General features: G+C 33.7%; 1 protein-coding gene across 3 annotated transcripts in view; it reads left to right on the forward strand.

Moving 5' to 3' along the window:
• ADGRL3 (adhesion G protein-coupled receptor L3) overlaps positions 1-27785 on the forward strand; it is an 827678-nt gene that overhangs the window by 284518 nt on the left and 515375 nt on the right. For all 3 annotated transcript variants that reach the window (XM_049630539.1, XM_049630537.1, XM_049630538.1), the window contains exon 3: positions 15914-16148. In XM_049630539.1, coding sequence (XP_049486496.1) covers positions 16094-16148 — 55 coding nt within the window. In that variant the 5' untranslated portion in view covers positions 15914-16093. The remainder of the gene's footprint in view (positions 1-15913; positions 16149-27785) is intronic.

The raw sequence follows: 27785 nt of genomic DNA on the forward strand, positions 1-27785 counted from the left end.
TAAACCTTACTGTGGTAGCTATTGCTTTTAAGACCATACATATGTATTTAAATAAACTTCTAGTCAGGCTAAAGTTACAGCAGAAATATTGCATCATATGCTACAACCTTAGAAACTCTCCCTTGGCAGTAATGGTCCCTGACTCCCTTTGGGTATTTTAGGCACTGATACTCCATAATGGGCCATTAAGGAAAATGTTTAATTTGAGACTTATCCAGGTGTACCCTACTGAGATGAGATAATTTCAAAACATGTGTATTTTCTCTCCTGCCTGGTTGCCACTGATATACTAACTACAAGGAATGAAATATGGAAAAGCTCTTTTGGAATACTTTGTGAATCACAAAACACAATACATTTCTCTCATAATCTCAAGAAGCATATTTAAAACATAGATACCCTTTTTATTTAAGATGGTTCTAACAGAATTATTTTTAGACCTTGTCTGATACACATTTTTTAAATGTCCACTCTTGTATTATTTTCTTATTAATACTTGTTTTAAACTGCTTTTGAAAAGGAGACTTAATGAATTTTTTTTTACAATGTGAAATATCATGTTTAAAGTCAAAATATTTGTATGAAAGAGATGAATGGAACTGACCAGTCATGATAACTAAGCCACAGTGAAACTGTGATATAGTCCACTAGCTCATAATGAAATTTAACTTCCCCCTGCATTCCTCTCAGTTTTGGAAAGTCTTCAAAGAAAGTGTGAGTAGATGTGTATTTTTCCTTATCTGCCTGAAGGAATTGGAATAGAATGATTTTTACATTACTACTTCATTTCTTATAACTTCGCTATTCTAGACTTTAAGTCCGTTTCTTTGTGGCTAGAATTGTATTCGGAGAAATAGTGTTAAGAATAAGATGTTTTCTAGCTCAGCCCTGAAGCCATTAATGTGGCTTGATACGATTCTGGTCACCGAATTTGACGTTTAAAATTCATTGTTCCCAGCTATGGAAATAGCTTGTTAACAAATCTCAACTGTAGTGCTATTTGCATTGAAGATATTTTTTTTTAATTTTTACAGGAAAAATGTGACTATGGCAGTTTTAAATCAAACTCTGGAACTTTAATTATAACACAAACTTACACTAGATGTATTATATTATCATGGTTTTCAATCTTGAAGTACTCAGGTAATTTTAGTTATAAAATTGCCAACAAGAAAACAACAGAAGACAGTACTAATCTAGCCCAATCATAAAGCCTCTGTAGATAATAAAAATCCAACAAATGTTAGAAACATTTGAGATTAGTTTGACTGATCACTTGTCAATTTGAATCTTGACATTAGAATAATTATGATAAAGTCACAACAATTCTACTTTGAAGATCTATCTGCTTTTTTCGGTAAGAATCAGAGTAATCTCGGTTCCCTTTTTAGAAAAAAAATACTTCAGTAATTAAATAGTCATGCTGATTGGAATGAGATTGATAGGTTTTGAAGTATCCAACATTTTATTTGGGAGATATCTTTTTATTTTATTTTTCTGATTGTTTTCATCTTTTTGTATAATTTAAGAAGTACTTTCTTGGCACCTAAGAACCTCCAAAATCATCATTCCTGGCTTGCTCTCCTAATGAAGTCTGTGGTCTTACCCCATACCCAAACCAAGCATGAATAAAATGGGTCATTGCTGTCTATTCAAATGTACGAGACATACAGCATGCTAGGTAGGAATTATTTAAAAGTGAAGTTAATGAAGGCTTTTTGTTGATTGCATGATTCTCTCAATCTGAAGCTTGTTTGAATATGTCAGTGTATGCCTATATCCTATATCTTCATCTTATTTCCTACAACTCCTAAATTAAATGCTAACCAAACCTAGCTAAAAGCACCTTACGTTTACGTAAAGTGCTGCCTTAGCACAGGAGTCTATAACAAAAATACCATAGACTGGGTGTCTAATAAACAACAGAAATTTATTTTTCACGGTTCTGGAGACTGGAAGTTCAAGATCAGGGTGCCAGTATGGTTGGGTTCTGGTGAGAGTTCAGTTCCCTGGTGATAGACAGCTGTGTTCTTTCTGTAACTTCACATGGTGGAACGGGCCAGAAACTTCTCTGGACTTTGTTTTATAAAGGCACTAATCCCATCCATGAGGGCTCTGCTCTTGTGACCTAATTATTCACCAAAGGCCCTTCCTACAATTACCATCACATTGGGCATTAGTATTCACCATATGAACTTTGGACGGGGGGTGGTGACACAAACATTCAGTTTGTACTAGTACTGCTTTGGAATCAGTGGTCAATAGAAGTGGTGTGAGACGGTAGAATCAAGTGAATTGAAGCACACACTATGGATCTAGACTGTTCAGGTGTAAATCTGGGCTTGTTTATTTTTAGCTATATGACCTCAGCAAGCTCTTTATACTCTTAGCCCCTCCGTTTCCTCGTTTCCTCTTTTGTCAAGTAGGAATAACAATAGTCCCTTTCTGGGGGTGCCTGGGTGGCTCAGTCAGTTAAGCTTCCGACTTGAGCTCTTGTCATGATCTCACAGTTTGTGAGTTCGAGCTCCATGTCTGAGCCCCACATCAGGCTCTGTGCTGACAGCTCAGAGCCTGGAGTCTGTCTCAGATTCTATGTTTCCCTCTCTGCCCTTCCCCTGCTCATTCTCTCTGACCCCCCCCCATCTCTCTCTCTCCCTCCCTGTCTCAAAAACAAATAAAACATTTAAAAAATGAAAAAAAAAATATTAGTCCCTTTCTTTAGAGTTTCTATAGGAATAACCATAATGCTTATATTTAAAATCAATTAAATGATTGATATATTAATATGTGAAGAGCTCTTAGGACAGTGCCTGGGTATGTAAGGGCTCAATAGCTGTTTACTGTTGTTATAAAGAAGATTATCTTGCCTACTGCACTTTAGATTTTGAAATAGATTCACAGGCTCCTATTAGAAATGAAATTAGACTTATTGATTCAGACTAACATTGATAATAAAAAGTTGAGATTTTATGAACATAGATGACTCTTGAGAAACATGGGTTTGAACTGCATGGGTCCATTTATACATGGATTTTTTTCCCCCAATAAATACAGTACAATACTATAAATGTATTGTCTCTCCTTAGGATTTTCTTTTTTTAATTAAAAAAATGTTTTCCTTTTTTTTTAAGTTTATTTATTTTTGAGAGAGAGAGAGAGCAGGGGAGGGGCAGAGAGAGGGAGAGAGAGAGAATCCCAAGCAGGCTCTGCACTGGCAACACAGAATCAAAAACAGTGAAATCATGACCTGAGCTGAAACAGAGTCGGACACTTAACCGACTGAACCACCCAGGTACCCCTAATTTTTTTTTTATTAGAGAGCATGAGTTGGGGGAGAGGGACGGGGCGGGGGGAGTGGGAGGGAGAGAGAGAGAGAGAATGAGAAAGAGAGGAATCTTAAGCAGGCTCCGTGCTTAGCCTGGAGCCCAATGCGAGTTCAATCCCAGGACCCTGGGATTGTGACCTGAGCCGAAATCAAGAGTTGGATGCTCAACAGACTGAGCCACACAAGTGCCCCCCTTATGATTTTCTTAATATTTTCTTTTTTCTAGCTTTATTCTAAAATACAGTATATAATACATATAGCATACAAAAATGTGTGCTAATCAACTATGTTATTGGTAACTATTTATTAGTTAAGTTTTGGGGAAGTCAAAAGTTATACCCGGGTTTTTAACTGCACGGAGTTGGTTCCCTCAACCTCTGCATTGTGTAAAGATCAACTGTATTTTTATTCTTAAAGAGTGAAGTAAAGGCTCTATTGACAAATCAGATGTATGGAAAGAATATGAGATCCATTTCCTAATTTCATCTCATTTAAAGCAGTTGAATTGTTTTCCAAACTAATTGCATTAACATAATTATTTCTACTTACCTTAATTTCAAACTTATTTTATTTCCTATTGCATGTATCAGTAGAAGCAAATATTCTCTTATTCAAAGCCTGTTGGAAACAGACTTCAGTCAAATGCTTTGTAGGATCTTGGGGAAGAGGTTAACTCAAGGACACTTTGCAAGAAAATGATCCTGTGTAAAACATCAATCTGTTTCATGGTTAAATGATATGCTGCCCTAAAGCCAAAAATAGCCATGTTCATTAAATCCAAATTTGTTCCTAAACATTAATAGACACTTATTAGATTATAACATTATCTGAAAGACAATTACATGGGACTTTTACTCTAGAGAACTTTCCTATTAAAATGAGCTTCCTGGATTACTTGTTTTCTAACGTAGCATCAAACTGTATTTTGAAATATAATCATAAGCAGATAGGTGTTGTACTTAAGCAATGAAAAAAGTCATTTGCTAGTTTTTCAGACAGTTTGTTGAGATTTAGCATTTCCTTGCTTGAAAAGTGTTGTAAGTGACCTTTAAAAAAACACTAACTGAATACAAAGAGGTCTTTCTTTGCTCCGACCTCTCTGAAACTTGTGGAGGGAGGGATAGGGAAGAAATGAAGGAAGAACGCAGACTTGAGTGAAAATTCTAGGAAAATGCAGTTGTATTCCTAAACTACTCTTCCTACTTCTAATTTGATTTAACTTTTTTTTTCTGTATCTTCTGTGCCCATCCTTCATTTTTTCCCTCAGTTTCCCATCCTGATTTCTTTTTCTTCCCACCCCGAAAAACATATAACTGATATTTATACAACTTGCAAATGTGTTGTCTTGACTTTCTTCAAATAATCTTTATTTTAAGTCACAGTTCTAGGCTTCTAGGTCACTGTGGACTCCTACCATACTAACTCTGAAAAATGTTGTCATTGACATGGTAAGGTAGTTTTTCTTTCCTCTCTATTTTCTTCTATAGACCACTACCAATTTAATCTTCTAAAAGCATAGTGTTTCAGTGTATCTTCTGATTCTATCCATTCTCCCACTTAACCATTCACAAACTCCTATCAAATGTTCTTCTGTACTACTTACCACCAGATGTCATTTCATTTACCATTTTTAACCCTACTTTTGAGCATAAAACTTACGTTAAATGAGAAGAAAGATTTTTCTATGTATTAAATGCCTACTCTTGCCAGGAATCTTTATAGGTACTATTTATATTTACTTAAACCTTATAACCACCTGGTGGAATATGTATTAATTTCAGATGTGAACATTAGGGTATAGAAAATTGAGGTAATCTGCCTATGGTCATACAGCTTACAACTTGGAGAAGATTTAACACTTTTTCTCATTCCAAAGTTCATGTTATACCTTTCATTCTTGCTGCTTCTGATGGTTCTGTCTTATGCAATATCTAATACTTGAAGACAGGAGCTTAGTATTTTTTTTTTTAATGCAGAAATAAAGGATTAAGAGGGGTACCTGAATGGCTCAGTTAGGCTCGGATCCCCTGTCTCCCTCTCTCTTCCCATCCCCTGCTCATGCTGTCTCTCTCTCTCAAAAATAAATAAACATTAAAAAAAAGGAAGGATTAAGAAAAATATAGCTATATCCACATCTAGGCCAAGGCATACACATATGTAATATGTTTGAATTTCTTCCAGGTTGTGTTGGATCTGAATGTGTTATAAAATATACATCTATAAAGCTAAATAGTACAGTTAGAGTTTGTCATTTGGAGGTAATGCATTGCCAAATGGATAGCAGTACCATTGTATCTAAAAGTGTTGTGATTCTCTGGAATCAATATTTGATCTCAAATAGTGTAATAGCCACTAAGAAGTGTTAGGGAAGTTTGGAACCCTGACAAAGCATCGTATTATGAAAATGCAAAGATGGCATTATCTTGGTATGGTGTCATGTTGGGTACTGTATAAATACTAGTTAGTTCATTAATTTAATGATTCGTATGATATCTCTATTTAGGTTAATACCTCTATTAACTCAAGCTCTTTATTTCAAACCAGAGATCATTTACACAAATTAAACTCAGAACAAAATGTTCAAGCATTCAGGAGCAATATAGAGGATTCTAAAAATTTTTGGAAAATATTCACAATAAATATTTACTCTCATTCTCCAAAGATGGTACTTGCAGTGATTTTTATGTATTTATGTTATGTTTGCCTTTCAATGCATTGCAAAATGATATTTAAATATTACAAAAATACACAGGTGAAAACTGACCAAATTGGATTCAAATTCCTTTGTGAAGCTTTCAAATCTTTTCTTCTGCTCCTCCAACAGGTTGTGTATTTATTTTCTGCAGCTCCTCCTTACTCAGTAGACCTGACAGACAGACACCTGGCCGTTCTGTAATATGCTATCTTCTATCACCTTTACCTTTTTCACAGCAACCCTTAACCCACAACGTTCGTCCTTCAGTCACTGTTTAGTGAAATCTCACTCATTTCCTCATATTCTAGCACAATTACCATTTTCTTCTAGAAGGTCTTCCAGATCTTCCAAGCTGGATTATTTCCTCTATTTTTTAAAACTCTTGTCTTTATTATATTTGAATTTGTATTTCATTATTTGTATTTCCTTTGTTATCTCTTCCTGTAGCCCTCCTGCAGTGTTCTCTTCCTGCTCTTCCTTTTCTTCCTCTCCTTTCTATAATGCATATATACATATATGTGTGTGTATATATATATATATATATATGTATATTGTGTATATATATATATGTATATTATGTATATATATATGTATATATGTGCAGGGCTTAAACTCGTGTGTGTGTGTGTATATATATATATATATATATATATATATATATATGAGACATATCTCCTATGACCAAAAAAAAGTTTACATTCTTTGTATTCACTGAAGATCTCTTGGTACATATTACTAAAGGAACACATGTGTAGGTAGATTGAATTCAATATTTCTTGAAAATATTAAACAATTTTGGGATGAGCACTGGGTGTTGTATGGAAACCAATTTGACAATAAATTTCCTATATTAAAAAAATAAGAAAGAAAGAAAGAAAGAAAGAAAGAAAGAAAGAAAGAAAGAAAATATTAAACAAGATGGTTGTATTATCTCTCCTCTGAATCTCCAAAGGGATCAAGTACTAGTTAAGATAGTATTTATTACTAAAATGTTCAGCTCCCTATTGCTACTAAGTAGGCATGGTAGTTAAATACTTTTTTATAAATTTTGATGCAAATAATTTGGTCACTCAGATGCAATTAAGGTATGTAGTTGAATATTTACCTTGTTTCATTTGTTTTTATCAGAGGCTCAATTTTATGTGATTCCAAAAATGAATTCATACATAAGAATTTTATATTCTTCACGTCTCCATTCTTCTTCCTCATCTCTGAAACCTTTGTCTCCTTCCAATGCCTTCTTCAGTGAAAGGAAGAACATCTTCTCAGTACCAATATTGATCCCTGTATCATTTATCATTGTTTCAAAATTTATTGGGTACCTAGTACTTGGCCCAATGCTAGACAGTGAGAATATAAAGGAAGAAGACAGGGAAGTTCTGCCAGAAAAGTTGTTTAATTGCATTTTGAAGGATGAGTGAAGTTATAAAAAAGAGGATGGAGGCTTGGAGATGAGAAAACAGTACATTCAAGAGTCTGCAAGTGCCCTTGTATGGCTAAAGCACAGGGTCATCTATGAAACTTAGTAGGACTAACCAAGTATCAGTAGAATGTGTATGATTCGTCTGCATGACCATCACCATTTTCTTCTTGTGTGTGTGTTTTTGTTTGTTTGTTTTAATCTATGGAAACTTTTTTTTTTAATTGTTAAGTTTTTATTTTAATTCCCATGAGTTCACAGCGTTCTATTAGTTTCAGGTGTACAATATAGATAATTTAACACTTCCATAAGTCACCCAGTGCTCATCACGAATGCATTCCTTAATTCCACCACCGTTTTAACCCATCCCCCCATCTCCCTAGTCAAATACTTGTTAATAGTTACTTAATACAACGTTGTTGGTTTTTTTCTCCATCAATAAAGAAAGAAAAGATTCTTAAACTTATTGCAATGCTTTTGTTTTCAGAGTCAAAATGTTAAAGTGTTTAATTTTTAAAACAGAAATATTTTTTAAATACTTTTAAATAATTTTTAAAAACAAATACGAGGACCAAAGTAATAGTATAGTCACCTGCACTCTCTCAGTTAAGAAATAATAGATATAATTCTTTTAGCAAACACCAAGAAAACTTTAAAAGAAACACAATATGTATAGATTTCATAAACTGCCAATTATAGCTGACATTAAAATAATAAGATCATTAAGGGGCGCCTTTGTGGCTCAGTCAGTTAAGCGTAGGACTCTTGATTTCTGCTCAGATCATGATCTCACAGTTCTTCAGTTTGAGCCCTGCATTGGGCTCTGTGTTGACAATATGGAGCGTGCTTGGGATTCTCTCTCTCTCTCTGCCCCTCCCCTGCTTGTGTGCTTGCACGCTCTCTTTCTCTCTCTCTCTCTCAAATAAATAAATTTAAAAAAATACATATTTACTCAGTCTAAACTCCTTTAAAATTCTTTTTACTTCTACCTAGTGATGATCACACCAAACATTTTAATATTTTATAGGATTGTGGTGGGAGGAAGCTATCTTATAATCTAATAGCTTGTCTTGCTAACCTGCTTCTTTACCTTAAGAGTTAACTATTTCATAGAATATCCATTCACATCAGAAGGAGTCGTCCATGTAAAACTACTTTTGGAAAGACACTTTTGGGAGAAAAGGTCGTCTGTCATTTCATAGGACATGGACTATGAAACATTGCTGTATATGTACTTATGATTATGCAGCACTGGTAAATCATAGAAATCTTGCAATCTTAGATTTGAATAAAGCCTCTCATATAAGCATCTGTGCCACACTAAACAATTTAGGTGAAATATATTTTCCAGTCTTATTAAATTGATATTTCTCAAAAACACTTGTCTTTTTTGGGCTACAATTGGTAGATCTTATTTATAAATGTAGTGAGCTATGTGCACATAAATCAGATTACATAGATGCTCTGTAATGGATATTTACTTGTTAAGGTAGTGACAAATGATAGAATAGCTAGGTTAATCACATTTATATTTATATTATTTTTCATAGGTTACCATATGCCAATTGTGTATAACAAAAAAGATAATTTATGGAGAAGGATTGTGGTAAATATTTGATTTGTTAATGAATGTAATTTCAAATCATTCAAATTTCCGAATCCAGGTACTAACCCTGGAAGAATTATAGATAATACCCAAGTGATATTTGCAAACACTTCTAAAGTAAGGGTTTTTTGGTGCCTGGGTGGCTCAGTCACTTAAGCTTCTGACTTCAGCTCAGGTCATGATCTCATGATTTGTAAGTTCGAGGGTCACATCAGGCTCTCTGCTGTCAGCACAGAGCCTGCTTTGGATCCTCTGTCCCTCTCTGTCTCTTTGCCCCTTCTCTGTTCATTCTGTCTCTTTCTCAAAAATAAATAAATAAATACCAAAAAAAATCTCAAAAAAAAGTAAGGGTTTTTTGTTTTCCTTTGAGTTAATAGCTATGATTTCCCTATATGAAATAAGGAAAAACAAACCATGTTATATAGGACACTCCTATATTATAATTAGCAATGGGGCTATAGGACTATAAACCAATTAATTATTAAAATAGAGCTACGTGGCACTTTATACATCTGGCGTGCACTAAACATGTAAAAAGATTGACCTCTGAAAAAGATTTACATGGCAAAAAGAAGCAAATAGGCAAAGTAAAATATGGATTAATTGAAATTTATAAAGTTCATATGAAATAAAGTTCATAGTTAGCAAAACTTGTGATAAATGAACATTTATTACTTGGGAAAATGTACAAATAATACAAAAAGGATATAGTATCTTCACTAGATTATTATTATGAGTTTAATAATAAAATGCAATTTTCCTTGGAAAAAGATTGAGAGAGCAAATTATCTTACATAAATGTGATTAAGAGTAGCTAAAATGTTGGGGTGCCAGGGTGGCTCAGTTGGTTGAGTGTCAGATTCTTGCTTGTGGCTCAGGTCATGATTCCAGGGTCATGGAATCGAGCCCTGTGTCCAATTCCGCACTGAGAGAGAAGACTACTTAAGATCCTCTCTCTCCCTCTGCCCCTCTCCCCACTCACACACATACTTTCTCTCTCTCTCTTAAAAAAAAAAAAAAAAAAGAGTAGCTCAAAGGAAGGTAATAATTCCAAGATAAATAGTATTTGGAGTGTAGAAAGGAAACGAATATACAACAAAAATTAAAGCTTCCAAATATGATTTAAGAAGGTCATATCAAAAACTTAAATAGGGGAAACAAATTATGACACAACAATTTAAGGTGAGAATTTGCCCAAAGTAAAATCAATGTTTTAAATTTAAAAGAACTTTTGTTTCAGCAATAACAAGAAAAGTTCAAATACTTTCAGAGTGTAAGTGTATTGGATATGAGGGCAGGTTAGTCTAAATCTAACAAATAAGGGATGATCTGTGTAGTTTATGACAGAAGGCTTTGGTTACATAACACATTTGTAGAATATCTTTCCATTTTGTGATTTTTTTTAACTTTTAATGGAACATCAGTCAAATAACACAGTTTCATAATTATAATCTTAAATATTAATGATTAATGATTTGTATAGGGTAGCAGGCAAAACTGTTTGCCATAATTGGTAAATTTGATAAAAATTAGAAATGCCACCTTTTATGAATAATTTTTAAAACATTAGTGTGTTGGTTTATTATTGGAAATTAGTGTCATAAATAGTATATTTTAAATGAGAGAAACACTGAAAATTCTCCTTTATGAAACCTCACATTACTTTAGTGTGCATTGTTCAGCTATAGAATTCTCAAGGAGAGTGTACATACCCAGATACCTGTGCTATTAGTCATCAAACTTGGAAGTGAGAGGGGTGGAGATCAGGTGTTTCCTTTATCCCTCAATTTTGAAGGAATAAAGGAAGCAAAGGAAGTTGGTGAATGACAGACACACACTAACAGACATGCATGATCAGTGATAATCTCTGTCACGCTATATTTTGTGTTATCTGTAAACCTCACAACCAATTTGCAAGGTGAATATTGTTCTCTCTTTTATACTTGCAGTAACTGAGATTCAGAGAGGTATTCAATCTTGCCTTAACACCAGAATATTAGGTCGGCATATTTTTTTTTTAATTGAAGTATAGTTGAGACACAATGTTACATTAGTTTTGGGTGCAAAGCATATTGGTTGAATAAGTCTATATGTGAGGCTCTGCTCATCCAAGTATATCTACCATGTGTCACCATACAACACTATGCTGATACTATTGACGATATTCCCTATGCTGTACCTTCTATCCCTGTGACTTATTCATTCCGTTACTGGAGGCCTATATCTCTCACTGCCTTTTGCCCATTCTGCCTATTACCACTCCCTCCCTCTGGCAACCTTAATTTTGTGTCAAGTATAATTTTTAAATCCCTTGCATTTACAAAAGAACATCTGACAGCTTTTCACTTTGTGTTCCTAGAACATCTCACGTAACACATCACATTTTGCACAGCGCTATAATTATTGGTAAATATACCTTTTAGCATTTATATTTTACTGTCAGTGGTTGTAAAAGGGCTACTACATCTTAGACTTGTAGCCACACTCTTCCCCCTTGACCCACAGTGTTAGCACAGTGTGTGGTACCTAGAGAAGGCAAAAGAAATTTATTGTAGGTGGAACTGTGTTTTGAAATTGACTGGTTAAATGCTTTATATCAATAGCGAGTCTTTTTTATGTGTAATTTTCTTGTTATATGTGACTTAATGAGTCTTTGGTGCCTTTTCTTGGTTTTTCTTCTCTGTGTGTGTTTGAAGAGCTTTGTTTCAGAGATGTCTTAAGTGGAAATCCCTTTTGTATGAAACTGATTGTTTTGGTAGTTAATAGCATAAATTAGAAAACAAAATATCCCTAAAAGTTTCCTATTTTTTTTTCACTGTTAGTAGGCAAGCAGTAATGGTTTGTCTTTCTATAGGTTATGAGCAATCTTGTCTTTCAAAGTATCTATTAAAATTTATATGGTTTGGGGCGCCTGGGTGGCTCAGTCAGTTGAGCCTCCGACTTCGGCTCAGGTCATGATCTCACTGTCTGTGAGTTAGAGCCCCTCGTCAGGCTCTGTGCTGACAGCTCAGAGCCTGGAGCCTGCTTCAGATTCTGTGTCTCCCCCTTTCTCTGACCCTCCTGCATTCATGCTCTGTTTCTCTCTGTCTCAAATATAAATAATCATTAAAAAAATTTAAAAAATTATATGGTTTAATTATTGCAATTTTATTATATATGCCCCCATATTAGCACATTATTTTGGGGCTGTGGGTGAATGATAGGTGGGTGGTGTTACTGGATTGTGAGGACATGTTACCCTCTTTAAATAATAGCTTCTATTCTCAATTTCTTTCCTCACCTCTGTTTACCCGATAATCATGAAAACAAATTCCTGTGCTCAAACACAATGAAAAATATCTGAGCAGATGTGGTTTCGTGTCCTGCTATGATATCTTAAAACAAATCATTATTATAAATAATATGTATTTTCTTATCTTTTCTATAAAGTAACTTTCTCCCACTGTTTTATCATTGTGGAAATATATAACGTGAAATAAAATATTCTAATTTCCACTAAAACAAGAATTCACAATAGTAATACTCATATTTCACTATGGAAATAATTTTCCCTGTTCCTCCGAAGGATACCATGTTACAATTAGTCTGGTTTCCTTTTTAAACACGTCTTCACTTTTCTCTTTGCCCCGCTATGTCTACCTAATGTATCCATGCTGTTCCAGGTTCTCCACTCTTCACAATCAAATGACATATTTAAGGGGCGCCTGGGTGGCTCAGTCGGTTAAGCATCTGGCTTCAGGTTAGGTCATGATGTTGTGGTTCGTGAGTTCGAGGCCCGTGTCAGGCTCTGTGCTAACAGCTCAGAGCCTGGAACCTGCTTCAAATTCTGTCTCCCTCTCTATCTGCCCCTCCTCCACCTATTCCCTCTCTCTCAAAAATAAATAAACATTTAAACAAATTTAAAAAAGAACATATTTAAGAAAGGCCTAAATCTTTTTGGGAAACTTGCTACATTGGCCCCTTCCTTTGCACAATTAATACCCCTAATTATCCTCTTACATTTTCTTGTTTATTTCTACTATAGAGAGAGCAAAGAACACTGGTGTTGGAATCAGACATTTGGTTTGGAATTCTTGTTGCATAACATTTTTGATTTTCTTCCTCAGTAAACATGAAATCATATTATCTGCTTTACAGATTTGTATGGAGAATTAAAGCAGATAATTTTATAATATCCAGAATACTTCTTGATATATGATAGGCACTAAAATAATTAATTAATTAATTAAATAATTAATAATTAATAAAATAAATGAGAGAATATAATTTAGTCTCTTCTTTATCTTGTAACTTCCTTTCCTGTGTTCTGTTTTTCCCATGAGTGTGAGTTGTGAGAAAAATTGTTCTCCTTCTTCTGCATTCTCAGTATCTGCCAGAGTTAGTATTTAGTATATATTTTTCAAGTAATGAATAAATAATTCGCCTAGTGACTACCCACGGTTATTTCCAGTGGCAAAGTAGTTCTGTGTATGTTTATGTGTTTGTGTGTGTCTTTGTGCATACATGCATCTAATGCCAATTTTTGACACTGGTATATTGAATGGACTTAGAGGAAAGAAAAGAAAAGACATAGTAACTAAATGTTGAGAATAAGTAAGTAGTGTTTACTTGGTGGTATATCAGTCAGTTTTAGTATCCATTTTTGAGTGCCCATTAATTATCACATGTATATTAAATAATGTTTTAAATTAGCAATTTTTTCCAAAAGTTATTCTTTGAAAGCGTTACACACATAGCAATTAAGAATAAGTTCTGGGGGCGCCTGGGTGGCTTGGTCGGTTAAGCGTCCGACTTCGGCTCAGGTCATGATCTCACTGTCCGTGAGTTCGAGCCCCGCGTCGGGCTCTGTGCTGACAGCTCAGAGCCTGGAGCCTGTTTCAGTATATGTGCTGCCGAAGTGAGCACAGCCTGGAGCCTGTTTCAGATTCTGTGTCTCCCTCTCTCTCTGCTCCTCCCCTGTTCATGCTCTGTCTCTCTCTGTCTCAAAAATAAATAAACGTTAAAAAAAAAATTAAGAAAAAAAAAAGAATAAGTTCTGAATGATTTCTTTGTCAGAGTGTGAATAGGAAAAGGAACGGAAATATTTCACATGCTTCCTTTCCATATACCTTCTCTTTTCTCTCAACCACTTCTTTTCTCATCATTCCTATTTGTCAAAGTAAAATATTATTAGACTGTCTCCTGTGAGCTTCATTTTCTTACAATGTGTCTGTGAGATGAAACTTTTTTTTTTAATCTATTGTGTTCAGATTTAGTGTTCTTGGAGCCTGTTTATACCATAGTGAGTCAAAACATTTTTGAGCCAAATTATTGAATGGTCTTGCTTCTTAATACATACATGTTAAAAGGATGAATAGGATAATGTTGAAAACTAATGAGATGTATAATCTGAAGACATACACTTATGTGCTAGACACTGTGCTGGGCAGTACATATTTTACATATATAATTAAAGATTCCAAATTTTAGCTCATTAAATGTTCATATAGGCATATGAATCAACTAGGGAAGTGAGGCACTGAGGGTTTAAATGACTTGCTCAAGCAAGGTCACAGTACTGGTAGAGCTAATAATTGAAATTGGGTGGCCTTGCTCCAGAATCTGTGCTCTTAAGTGCCATGCTATAAGTAACAATGCCAGAAATTCACATAAATCTGTGTAGTTTTGCCTTATAACTAAGGCAAATATTTCAGAAATGTTTGGAATTTATTTCATCGGAATGAGATTTATCAATACAGGCTTCAGTCAACTATCTCTATTTTGTATAACCCTTTCTGGAAAACTTTTAAATTTATAAACCCAAAATATGAAATTGTTTTAAATATTGGGTTTGAAATGCGAACTCCTTTCCTGATAGAAATAAATTTCATTATATGGAGATTTCTATAGGGCTTTCTAGAAGAGAGAGAGAGAAGGAGAACGACCCAGTTTGTACTGATTGATCCGTTTTAAAGGTGCTGACTGTGAAAAACATCTTCAAAATTTGGGTCACGCTCTTTCGGTATTTTTACTTCTTAAGATAAATCTGTGCAGTCTTTAAGAGAAGGCAGCTCTATCAGTTTGGTTCAGTAAAATAACTTCCTTAATGCTTAAAGTTTTTAATGTCTTCCATACATATTTAAAACTTTTAAGCAAGATTCCACATCTTAAATTGTAAGATCCTGAAGAATCATTTCCATGTTTTGTTCAGTCTCCTATCCTGTGTTCCTAGCCCAGTGCTTTGTATTTCAGTGGATATTCGGTAAACCTCCTTTGAATGAATTAGCTATATTTAAGCATAAGTACTTAACATAAATCTAAGATCTTCATGGATTAATGTACAAAGATGCTTTGGAAAATAATATAGTTAATATTTAGAATGATTTCTGAATTGAATATCAGGGACTAGAATGAAAGTAAGACTCATACATGTAACTTTTATTTGTTAACTTGTAGTATATGGTGATCAATGAATCTTATGGTAATGGTAATGAATGAATTTTTTGCTTTATTATTCTAATGTTAGTAAAAAAATAGGTTTGTGGAAAATTATTATATAAAATAAACCCCAACTCTATACATATTAACAAATTATACAAATCAATTGCTGATTTATTATGGAACAAATTGATATAACATTGATATTAAGTTTTCCAGTGAGACTGAATTATTTCTTTCAGTCAGTTTGGAAGCAGGGAAATAAACTCTGTGGTGATATATGCATAAATAGTGTCCTGCAGGTTACTTCCTCATTTTTATATATGACGCCTTAATAAATTAGATTGAAGGGAGGGAGGTATACAGATGTTCAAGTCAGCAAATGAACTTTCAAGGAATTAAGATGAGAATATGTGTATTTGATAATCCATTTTGTTTTCTTGTTTGCAGAATTCAAATTTGGGATACTGGTGTTTCTGTTTTTGAGGATTTTTTTTTTTGAGGGAAAGTCGTTTTTTTTTTTTTTTTAATCATCGGTCTTGGAATACAGAAGAGGAACCAGAAATACAGTCATTTTGTTTCACGCTGGGAACACTCAGTTTTGAGGCACTCACGCCCAAGTTCACAGCCATGTGGCCATCACAGCTACTAGTCTTTATGATGCTCATAGCACCGATCATTCAAGGTAAGACCTTTACTTAGATTTTTGTGCGAAGCTTCGTGTTGTCCCTATTTGCACTGGATCCTTTCTTGTAAATCTTTGCTCCATGATTTAGCAGCTTTTGCCTGCATAAATAGAAGTAAGTTAAATTAAAAAGGCCATAATATGTACCATGAGCTGCAATAAATACAACTTTGAGTTTGATTTCTGAAAGTAGCTTTTGAAATGTATTTTTTAAGAATTCTTGCATGTTTTACTATTTGTTTTTACCATACATGTGGAAAATCAGCTGAATTGTTAACTATATCATTTATTCTGAATTTTTGGCCTTCCTATTTTTGTAATTACAATACTTTTTAATTTAATAAGTATGTATATTTGAAAGAAAACACCCCCAAAATCTGCTTTCTTACACCAAGTAATTGTTTGTTTCTGAGTGTTTACTACTGTGTTCAGTCTTTAATATACAGAATGCAAACTAAACCTCTCATTTAACCAAAAATTGTTTTTTTCATATACCTTTTAATGCAAAGAAAGAAAGAAAATGCCAAAATGATATGAACATATGCTGAAAGATAATTTTATGGAAGAAAACTAATCACCTTATAAAAAACTGTATATTTTGTTCATTTAGACATTTTGGTATTTATAACACAAATGTGATAGTTAAATGATACATCGTTGCAAATTTTGTGAAAGATAATTAATAAATAAGAGAAACTCTATACGACTGAGTAGAATATTCACTGAATCTTTCTAAAAACTGGCAGAGTCTACATACATATGTAACTTATTGACAATTTAAAGTCTTCTACTAATTATCACTGGTTTTGCACTAAGATGAAAAAGGTGTAACACAGTTACTCTCTCATACATTAATGGCAATTATAGCAAAGAAAGGGACACAGCTGTATTTACCACTGCTTAGGAGGTCTCAGAATAGTATAGTGTAGCAAGCACCTGAAATCAATTTTTAGCCTCTTTAGCTCACTTTTGGTTTTTAATTGACTACAAATATCTGTTGTAGTTTATCAGGGATGCAATTCTGAATTTGGCACATATTCTTCTTTCAACCTGAATTACATTCTGCCGTCACTATAAAAACTGGATAAAATACCTTCTGTGTCTTTTGACATTTTTTCCCTCAAGTTTCCCTGGTTTAGCACATGTTTTCTAAAGTAATCACTAAAATGTAAGGTAGTGCTTTATTAAAGACATGAAAGTAAACCTGTACAACCATCTAGTTTTAAATGATGCAAATTCATCAACAATTTCAAAATGTTTCTTTGATCCATATACTGATGGAGAACTTACATTCACATAATTGGGGACATATATCATTTTGTGGTAAGGGACAATAAAAGAATTCTGTCCCTTTAAACAAGTGTTTTTCTAATTATCTGTATATCTAAAGATTATTCTAATTAGGTTTTTTGGTGTTATAAAGATGCCTCACTCATAAGGTTATTTTGAGGATTAAATGAATAGCATGTGTAGAGAATCTAGCACAGTGCATGACAAGTATTCAGTGTTTGAACATGTTAATTTTCTTCATCATACTATCTGCCTCACTAGTTTATTTTTGTTCTCATTGTAACAACTGGAAATTAGCTAACCGTAAGAGCTATTTCATTTGATGTTGATAATCAGAAAAAAACAAAAATCAAAACTCTTTCACTCTCTCTATATGTATACATAAAATTCATATTTAAAAAGTCAGTCTAAAGTTATACTTGGTTAGGGGAAGGTAGATTAAAAATAGCAGAAATAGACATTGTAAGAGGCTCTCTTTTCAGAGGTGAAATTTCTGATTTCTAGAAACTGATACCCACTATGTATTTCAGTTGGCCCCAAACATGGCTGAGCCATAGATCATGGGACTTGGATTTGGACCTGTCTCACCCCGCTCCCCACCACCACCCACACACACCCATTCACATGCTCATCCTCTCTCTGAGTAACTCTGGAAAGTATTTAAAAACTCCTAATAGAGCAAATAGAAAATTGACCTGGTATATAAAATATGTTGGGCTAAAACTGAAGTAATCCTTTCCACTGCATGTGAACTACTTTATATTATCTTGACTTTGAGCCATATTATGCTACATAATATAGAAGCTTTCTATTTATAAACTTTATCCTTATTACCTTGAATAGGAATTTTAAAACTTCACATCTGAAAAAATGCAAGTCAGTTTTGTCTGTCTTCTATAGAAGGCCTTCCCCACTGCTTTTGTGATGCCATTTCTGACTTGTAAATAAAGGGCTTCTTCATATGAACAGCCTTTTGGAACCCAGATTGCTTATAAATACAGGAATGCATGTACCTTTGATCTGTGTTGATATTAGAAGATAGACTTTTTTTTTCTTTTTAGAATCCCTACCAATCCTGTCTTAAAGGAATACCACATAACTTGGAACTTTAGACAGCTGAGTTAAAATGATGTCACAGTTACAGAAGGACGTATTCTTGTTTCTGAAACATCCCCTGGTAGCATCTCTTTGCCTACTGCTGTTGAGATGTCCAGCTTCATTTGCTACTCCTGACCATAGAGAATTAAGTTATCTGGGTATGACCTGAATTGCTTTTTTCTCCAGAGCAAATAATAACGATGGCTACTGATTTCATAGCCATGAACTTTAGATGTATTGATACAATTAATCCTCACAACATTCTCATGGGTTTAATATATTTACTATTACAGTAAAACCTTGGTTTGCAAGCATAACTCATTCTGGAAACTTACTTGTAATCCAAAGTACTCGTATATCAAAACGAATTTCAAGAACCATTGGCTCAGTTGTGATCATGTGACATTAGATGTCATGTGCTACTCATATTGCAAGACATCGTTCTTTTTTCAAGTTAAAATTTATTAGAAATGTTTGCTCATCTTGCAGAACACTCACAGAACAAGTCATTCACAATCCAGGGTTTTACTGTATTATCATTATCATTTTTTTACAGTAAAAACATTGACATACTGAATGGTAAAGGAACTTGACTGAAGTTACACAACTATTATGAGACCTAGATGAGATTTAAAATGAAGGACCTGGCTTCTTGAGCTCTGGCCTTACTGCCAGTAGTTAATCAATTACTATGAAGGCCTTTCTTCCCTGCAGAGCAAACCATCTCAATTCTTCTGATCATTTGGGAGAAGGTGAGGCAGACATGCAGATCCCCTGCCTCTTCCATGTTCTGGGCACAGGCAGATGGGGCTTTGGAAGTCTTACAGACCTGTGATGAAATTTCAGCTCTGCCAGCTACTAGTTCTGTAACCGTGTTACTTGGTAAACTTGTTGACAAATATCCATTATCACCCAATGTGAGCCAGAAAACTGGGCTAGCTACTAAAAATATGGTAGTAAACAAAAGATTTTAATTCTTCCCTCAAGGAGCTAACAGCAACTTAAAAATTTGTAAGCCTGCTTTTTATCTGCAAGCATGAACATTTATTCCCTCAGAGTTATTTTAGAAAATAAAATAATATCTATGTATAGCTTCTAAGGTAGTACTTGGCATTGGTAAATCTTTCTTATATTTTTCTATTCCTAACTACCTTGAGATGGAGCTAACACTCTGAGAATTAGATAAGAATTCCAAATTATCTTCATCTTACTGTGAGAATTGAAATACACTTTTTTTGGTACTTGAACCTCGCCATTTAAGTTTTTCCAATATATTCTCGGTACTAGTTTCTAAACAAATCCTCAAGCTGGTATGCATGAAGGTTTAGTATATAATTGTCTATATATAATAACGTATTATAGTATATAATTGTATATAGTTGCAGTGGTGGTACTACATAACTGGTAATATATAATTGTTGGTGGTGCATTTTGTGCCTGATTTCCACATGGGTAAAATTAGAAAGTAAGCTAAAGAATAAATCTGAAAAGTGTTTACGTTAGTTGAATAATCTCCATGTTATCCTAGAAAGTCTGGCCAGTGTTTGATATAGGAAAACAAAATTAATCAGTACATCCACACTGTATATGTATATATACACAATTTTTAAGGTAGGAAATGTCTCTGGTTCTGTGTTTATCTGTTCATATTTTTTTGTCTCTGTGTACCTCTGTATTTCTCTTTTTTTCTGTTTTCCATGACTGTGCCCCTTTCCCGTACAGCCATAAACCCTTATCTATAATGCAGCAAGACCTGGCAGAAGTAAAAAGAAATCACTAAAGCAGATGGCCAGTTTTTTGCTGTTAACTAATGTAGTGTAGCATGAAGATAAAGGATTTTTTGTTGTTGTTGTTGTTCTATTGATGTGGTTGGGAGCAAGGGAAAGAAGGGAATTGGAGAACAATAATCTGATAATAACCTGGGCACTAGGGCTTATTATGATTGGCAGTAAAGGAATACCAATGTCCAGCGTGATACATGGGCTAAGAGATCTGGTACCCAAGCCACAATGGATTGAGAAGTTGGTTGGGGTGCTCAGATATTTTAACCGTATCTCCTCTTGATTAAATTGTACTTACAAACTGCATCACAATTGAAAAGATAGAAAACAGGATAATTGGAACTTCCTGTGGGTAAAGGGGAACAATATATTTATGGTACCTCTGCATGCAAAATGAGGCTTAAAAAAATCCTTCTCTAACCACCATATGCATATTTTTTCTGACAGTCTATTTTTTAAAGTTGCATGTGTATTTATATATTTGTGGACTTTATAGGCTGTTTTTTATTATGTTCAAGGAATTAATTATAATAATCAGCTTTAAGAGCAAAACTGTTGATCATACCCCTATATATTTAGTACTATATTTTCATGTAATTTGCATTTTATTATTAATCTGATTTTTACAGTTATAATACTGTTTAATGTATCAGTGATTTAAAATAATATGCACATTTCTTAACTTCTAATAAAATATGAAGCTTGAGAAAATATAAAAATACATTTCACTGCATAGCATCTTGCCATATAATTCTCTTTATGAAGTCATATTTTATTGATTGTGAAAAAAGTCAGCTTGACTTCTAAGCTCTGCTTAACTTTGTTATTTTTAGAAATTAATCATCCTTGGAATGTTTATAATGTTTGCCAGCCTAGATAATTTGTAATACTCCCAGTAATGCCACTATGTTTATGGTCAAATATGTTATACAGAAAAAAGTCTTTGTCATGGTCATGATATATGAGGCTACTGTGGAACACATCCAACACCATCTGCATTACCCACTTGGTACTGAATTTCAAAATATATATTTTGTAAGTTAACTGCAATCTCTAATATCACAATATAAATCACAAATACACATAGGTGATAGCTTTCTTTTACAAGAACGTGTTCAGAAACCTTCCCTACCTGCTCGGTATGCAGGTTAGTTATTGGAAAAGAACTTTTGCCTTTGCACTTGCAAAATGTGTTATATGTGAATTATATGGTACTGATACTCTATGAGTAACATGTATTTACTGTGAGAGCGAAATAGCATTTTCCTATCTTCAGATTTTAGGTCAGACTATTTGGGGGTGGTTAGGATCGTATCTTATTTTTTATATTTCTTGGCCTTGGGGTTGACCAGGACTGCAATAGGGTAGTTGTACTCTTGGTGTAGAGTGAATTAAAAAACAATTGGATTACATAACTTATAAATATCTACTTATTTTCCTCTTGTTTGCATTGCTAATTACTTTCATTCTCAATGTAAGAATAAGTGTTTTCACATGTATAATTTCATGTAAGTAGCTATAATACATATTTCATGCATTTACTTCCTCCATTCTGATTGCTAAATGGTTCTTTAATGACCACTCAAAAAATTGAAATGCAGTAGTTGAAAGAGTCTCATTGATTTGTTATGTAAATAAGAGACAATATATTGTATTATGATCTATTTTAATTTGGCAGTTTAGAATAAGACCTTGTTGAAAAATAGGGCTCATTCATTTTCTACTTGTTTTTGAGTTTTTTTTAAATGTTTATTTATTTTTGAGACAGAGAGAGACAGAGTGCAAGTGGGGGAGGGACAGAGAGAGAGGGAGACACAGAATCTGAAACAGGCTCCAGGCTCTGAGCTGTCAGCACAGAGCCCAACACGGGGCTCGAACCCACGAACCGTGAGATCATGACCTGAGCCGAAGTCGGACGCTCAACCGACTGAGCCACCCAGGCAGGCGCCCCTGTTTTTGAGTTTTTAACTGATAAATTGAAAACAAGTAACTTACATTTTGTTAATAATTACATTTTGTTTTATCTCTATACTTGCCCTATATTGTTATCATAGCAGGAATTAGGTCCTTTCAATATAGAAAATTGTCTTCCTATTAAAAAAAAAAAAATCTATCTGAAATGAAACATTTGACCAAATAAGCTAGGGTAGTTAATGATTTGCCAGAAAAATTTGATAGTTGTATTTACAGAAGTAATAGAAGTAATCTTTGTATAAAATAGGCTCTCACAATGACATTTGTTAAGCTTTAGGTGTTTATTTCATCTATACACACTATAGTTTGTGGTGATTTGAATGCCCTGAAGTCAAGGTTATAGCTTACTGGTAAAGTACAAGCACATAGTCTCATATATCTCTTTGTTTGTCATTGCCAGTGTCACCTACTTTATTGTCAAAGTAACTCTCCTCATACAAATTTAACTCAGAAAGCAAAAATCCAATAATTCCATGACCCAATGATATAATAAATATTAATGTTTATTAGATTTTCCGTGTAGTCGTGTATGTGTATATATTTTTAAAAATTGGAATGTTAGAAATGAAATTTGTCTTTCATTTTGATTTAACCTTAAAATGTGGATATTTCTGTATTGTATTTAAATTTTAAAAAATGTATCATATGTAGAAGCCATCGATTACCTAACCATATACTGATAGCTCAAAAGTGAAGGTCATTGACATATTGCCATTATAAATAGCACTATAAAGGAACACACCTGTACATAATATTTGACTATATGTTTATATCCCTAGAAGAAAATCTCTTGAGAAATAGAGAGTGAAAAAAAAAAAGACTTCTTTTTAGGTTCATTAATAACTATCTTAAGTCAATGTTAATAAATTATCAATGCAACCTTGCTTGTTATTAATGCAGTTGTTTAGAACAATTCCACAAGTTTGGGCTACTGTAATAATGAACAATACAAATGAGAATAAACATTCAAATGTTAAGATATTATTTGCCAGGTATGATGATGTATTCAGAAAATTCTAAAAAGAAAAACTTTCTCAGAATAATGAGAACATTTACAGTTCAGATATATGATTCTCATATTCATAAATGATTTGAGTCAAAGCAGCAATGAAATGTATGACTTACTTAGGAAATATCATAGGAGGAAATGCATAGAACTTATGAGAAGAAATGTCTAAAACTTTACTGGGAGTTATAAAAGAGAACATGTAGAGGCACCTGGTTGGCTCAGTCGGTTCAGCGTTCGACGTCAGCTCAGGTCATGATCTCACAGTTTGTGGGTTCGAGCTCCATGTCAGGCCTGTGCTGACAGCTCAGAGCCTGGAGGCTGCTTCAGATTCTATCTCTCCCTCTCTCTCTCTCTGCCCCTCCCCCACTCACACTCTGTCTCTCTCTCAAAATATAAATAAATGTTAAAAAAATTTAAAAAATATATTTAAAGAGAACATGCAACATACTATGTTCCTGAATGAAAAGACTGAGTACAACAACAGTAACGAATATTGCCAAATTATTTTGTATAGACTTTTGTGCTACTATATTCAAAGTACCAATATGAGCTTTTCTATGTAGAAATTCAACAGAATTATTCTAAAACCTATATTGAATATTAAATAAGAAAACTAGTAAAAATGAAAAAGAATAATAAGGTGCTTGCCCAAGTGATCATAAAAAAATATATTGTACAAATACAGTAATTAAAGATAAAAATGTCAAGATTAGGCAAAGTGATCAACTGTAAAAATGAGATCCATAAAATAGCACTGCAGTTTATATGTCTGTGTGGCAATGTGGTATGAAGGACTCCTCAGAAAATCAATTGTCTAGTACTAAAGTAGGGATCAAACCAATTGTGTTTGTGTGTGTGTGTGTGTGTGTGTGTGTGTGTTTCAAAGTATATATTATGAAATTTCTGGAGAAAGTCCTCTTTGAGTTATCTACTTTAATCTCCTTTTTTGAACACCGTATTAAATAGTATAAAGTAGGCTGCAGTCACAGCAGATTCCTAAATTAATAAAGGTTTCCAGAGAATGTTTCCTTGCTCACCAAACATTCCAAAGCAGGTAAGTGTTTCTGATCAGGGCATGTGTATATGGTGGGAAATGGTAATAGATGTCATTCTTTTGCTCTCACAGTTATACATAGAACCCGTCTAATATTGTGAAGCTTCCAAAGTCATTCTGAGGGTCATTGCCTTTCCGGTCTGCAGGGAGGAGCAAGGAGCACTGTGGAGATTCTAATCGAAAATTTTTATGGATATGCTTGGAAGTAGTGCACATTACTTCCGCACATATTTCCATTAAATAAAACTCCATAGCTACACCTATAAAGGGGTCTGAAAGGTGTAGTCCTCTTGAGATAAAGGAAGCTATGTATAAAAGATACCATGTAGCTTTAACAAAGAAAAGTGGATCTAATGCACTAATATAGTTTTTAAATGTATAAATGGAGGGATTTTTTTACAGCTTTATTGATACATTTAATATATCATAAAACTCACCCATGTAAAGTATGTGGTTCAGAGGATTTTATTGTATGCATAGGTGTGCAGCCATCAACACAGTCAATTTTAAAACATTATCAGTCCTTCAGAAAGAAACCCCATACCCATTAGTGGTCACACCTGGTTTCCCCTTTCCCAGTCCCTGGAAACCACTAATCTACTTTATATTTCTATGGATTTGCCTATTCTGGACTTTTTGTATAGGTAGAATTGTATCATTTTTGATCTTTTGTGACTTATTTCACTTAACATAGCATTTTAAAAATTTATGCTTATCATAGCATGTATCAGTAATTGATTCTTTTTCATTGCCAAATAATATTCCTTTGTGGCAACATACTACATCATATTTATCAGTTAATAGAAATGTGGATGATTCCTACTTTTTGGCTATTCTGCATAATGCTGTTATGAAAATTCCTGCACGAGTTTTTGCACGGACCTGTTTTTACTTCTCTTGGTTACACGTAGGAGTGAAATTGCTGAGCCACATAATAGCATTCTGAATACTGCTAAACTGTTTTCCAGAGTGATTTCACAATTACACAATCCAAACAATATGAAGCGTCTCGTTTTACCACATCGTCACCACACTTGCTATTATCGGCATGAAATTGTGTCTCATTGTAGTTTTGATTTGCATATCTTTAATGCATAATGATGTTGAGCTTCTATTCATGTGCTCTTTGGTGGTGTGTATATCTGACCTGGAGAAATATTCAATCATTTCTTAATGATTTTTTATTATGAAGTTCTGAGTGTTCTTTATAGAAATACCTTTTATTAGAAAAGAACGGAGAATATTGTTAGAATACATTTAGATTTAAGAGTTCTTTTGACTGCATAGTCTAAGAGAAGCTTTTTGCCTGGATTTACCCACTTAAATCTCATCTATTTTATATTCACTAGGAAATCATATACCGTTTATCTAGCCTCATGCCTCCTCCCTTTTACTTACATATTTAATTTCTAGAAATAGTGCATTAATTCAGATTTTTATTATGACAAAAACTAGTAATTGACAGTGATTGAAATTTCACTCTAATATGTGAATTATATAGCAGTGACTTCTATACAAAACATCAAGGTAATTAATTGGATTCTTCTGGTAGTATCCAATTACTCTTGCCTAAGAACATGATAAAGAACATTAACCTTTAATCCTGGTGACCAAAAGTGTTTCTGTTTTTGGTCTAGTCTGAATTCTAGTCTTTCCATATTTTGGAAATCCTCTTATTTATATATTTTTGTATTTTCACTCAAATAATACTGTAAATATTGAATCTTTCATTTCATTTCCATAGATACTTTTTCTCTAATATGTTCTGCAAACTACTGGATGCTTCTTAATCTCAGGAAAGTTATGCAATTCATTATTCTATCAAATCTGCATATTGTATAATAGTGACTTTTGGAGCCACTCACATCACAGCTTTATTTTTTTTAAAGATTTATTTTTTTAAAGTAATCTCCACACCCATTGTGGGGTTCAAACTCATGACCCCGAGATCAAGAGTCAGATGCTCTACCAACTGAGCCAGCTTGGCATCTCCTGGACCCACTCACACTGGAGCTTTAAACAAACAAAGATGAGAATCAGAAGAAAACCTGAGATTTTATATGGCAACAATCCTAACAAATTTGCACTATTTCAGCATACTAGGCTTATCTGAAATATTACTATTTGAGAAGAAAAGATGAAGAGAAAGCTAAATAAAGATAATGCATGATTTATAAAGGTTGCTATGGAACAGTTCCTGCAGTTTTAAGGGACCATGAATGGAGGAAGATGTCAACATATTTAGAAGTAATATTTATGTGAAGCCAGAAACTGAAGTTTACAATATTGTCCAATCTAAGCTGCTTTTAGAATCCTAATTTGCATGCCCCTATTGAATGAAAGGAAAGATTTCAAAACTTAGAGTCTAATTGCAATTCTGTGACTTCCAAGGTATGTGACCTTAACTAATGTGATTCACAGTTTCCTTATTTGTCAAAGGGATAATTAGGCCTACTTTGTTATAGTATGAGGATCAAGTAAAATAATGTATAGAAAGGCCCTAACACAAAGCCTCACACATTTAATCCTGGGAGAATGTGGTCATTAAAACATACCTTTTGGAATTAGAATTTAAAAAACAAATGACCTGGATAGTAAGCAAAATTTAAAATCCAACACCATCTTGGGGTCACTTACTTTCCATAGTGTTTTTCAAAGACTGCATTGTGTATTTTTAATCCCCAAATGTGACAGTTTCTCTAATTATGAGCCTACACATTTGTACACACATTCTATCTTTATATTCAGGACTCATCCACTGGACTGTAACTAAGTCTTTAATGAGTTACTAATGAACATCTTAAGCTTAGATCAGCATTTAAAAAAATGTTAAAGAGTGTTGAAAAGCTATTCAGAGTGCAAGCCTGTTGCTTTTAATTAGACTATAAACCCAAAAAAAATGTCCTGTCTTCACTATTCATCCAAGGTTGAAAGAAATTGAATAGTGAGTGACAGATATACTCTGACTTTGGTATTATTAGTTTAATGTTAAGGGGGATAAGTACAATGAGCTAAATCAGAGAAATTATTATCTTGATTAAATGCAAAGGTAAAAATAATATGTAAAACCAAAATAGCATTTTACAATGATTGAATTTTTTCTCCCCTGTGCTCAGATGACTTTGAAACATTATTGTTGTTGTTGCATTAGAGGATAACAGATGACGTGAGGAACAAAATGCAGATACGTTTAGATCATGTAGATCATGTAGACAACCCCCCCTCAAAAAAAAAAAAAAAACAAGCCTTATATATTCATAAAAAGAATGAACAGTTGGCTTTTACCTATTACCACTTCTCACCAATCTGTTGGAGGTACCATGAAAGTAGTAATCATAGACACAACCTGAATTAGATCAGGACTATTCTTTTCTGTAGCTCTTGTGACAAATCAACAATGGTGGCAACTATTTTGCAACGACCCTTTCTTT

Source organism: Panthera uncia, chromosome B1 (genome assembly GCF_023721935.1).
Source record: "Panthera uncia isolate 11264 chromosome B1, Puncia_PCG_1.0, whole genome shotgun sequence".
NCBI classification, from domain to species: Eukaryota; Metazoa; Chordata; class Mammalia; order Carnivora; family Felidae; genus Panthera; species Panthera uncia.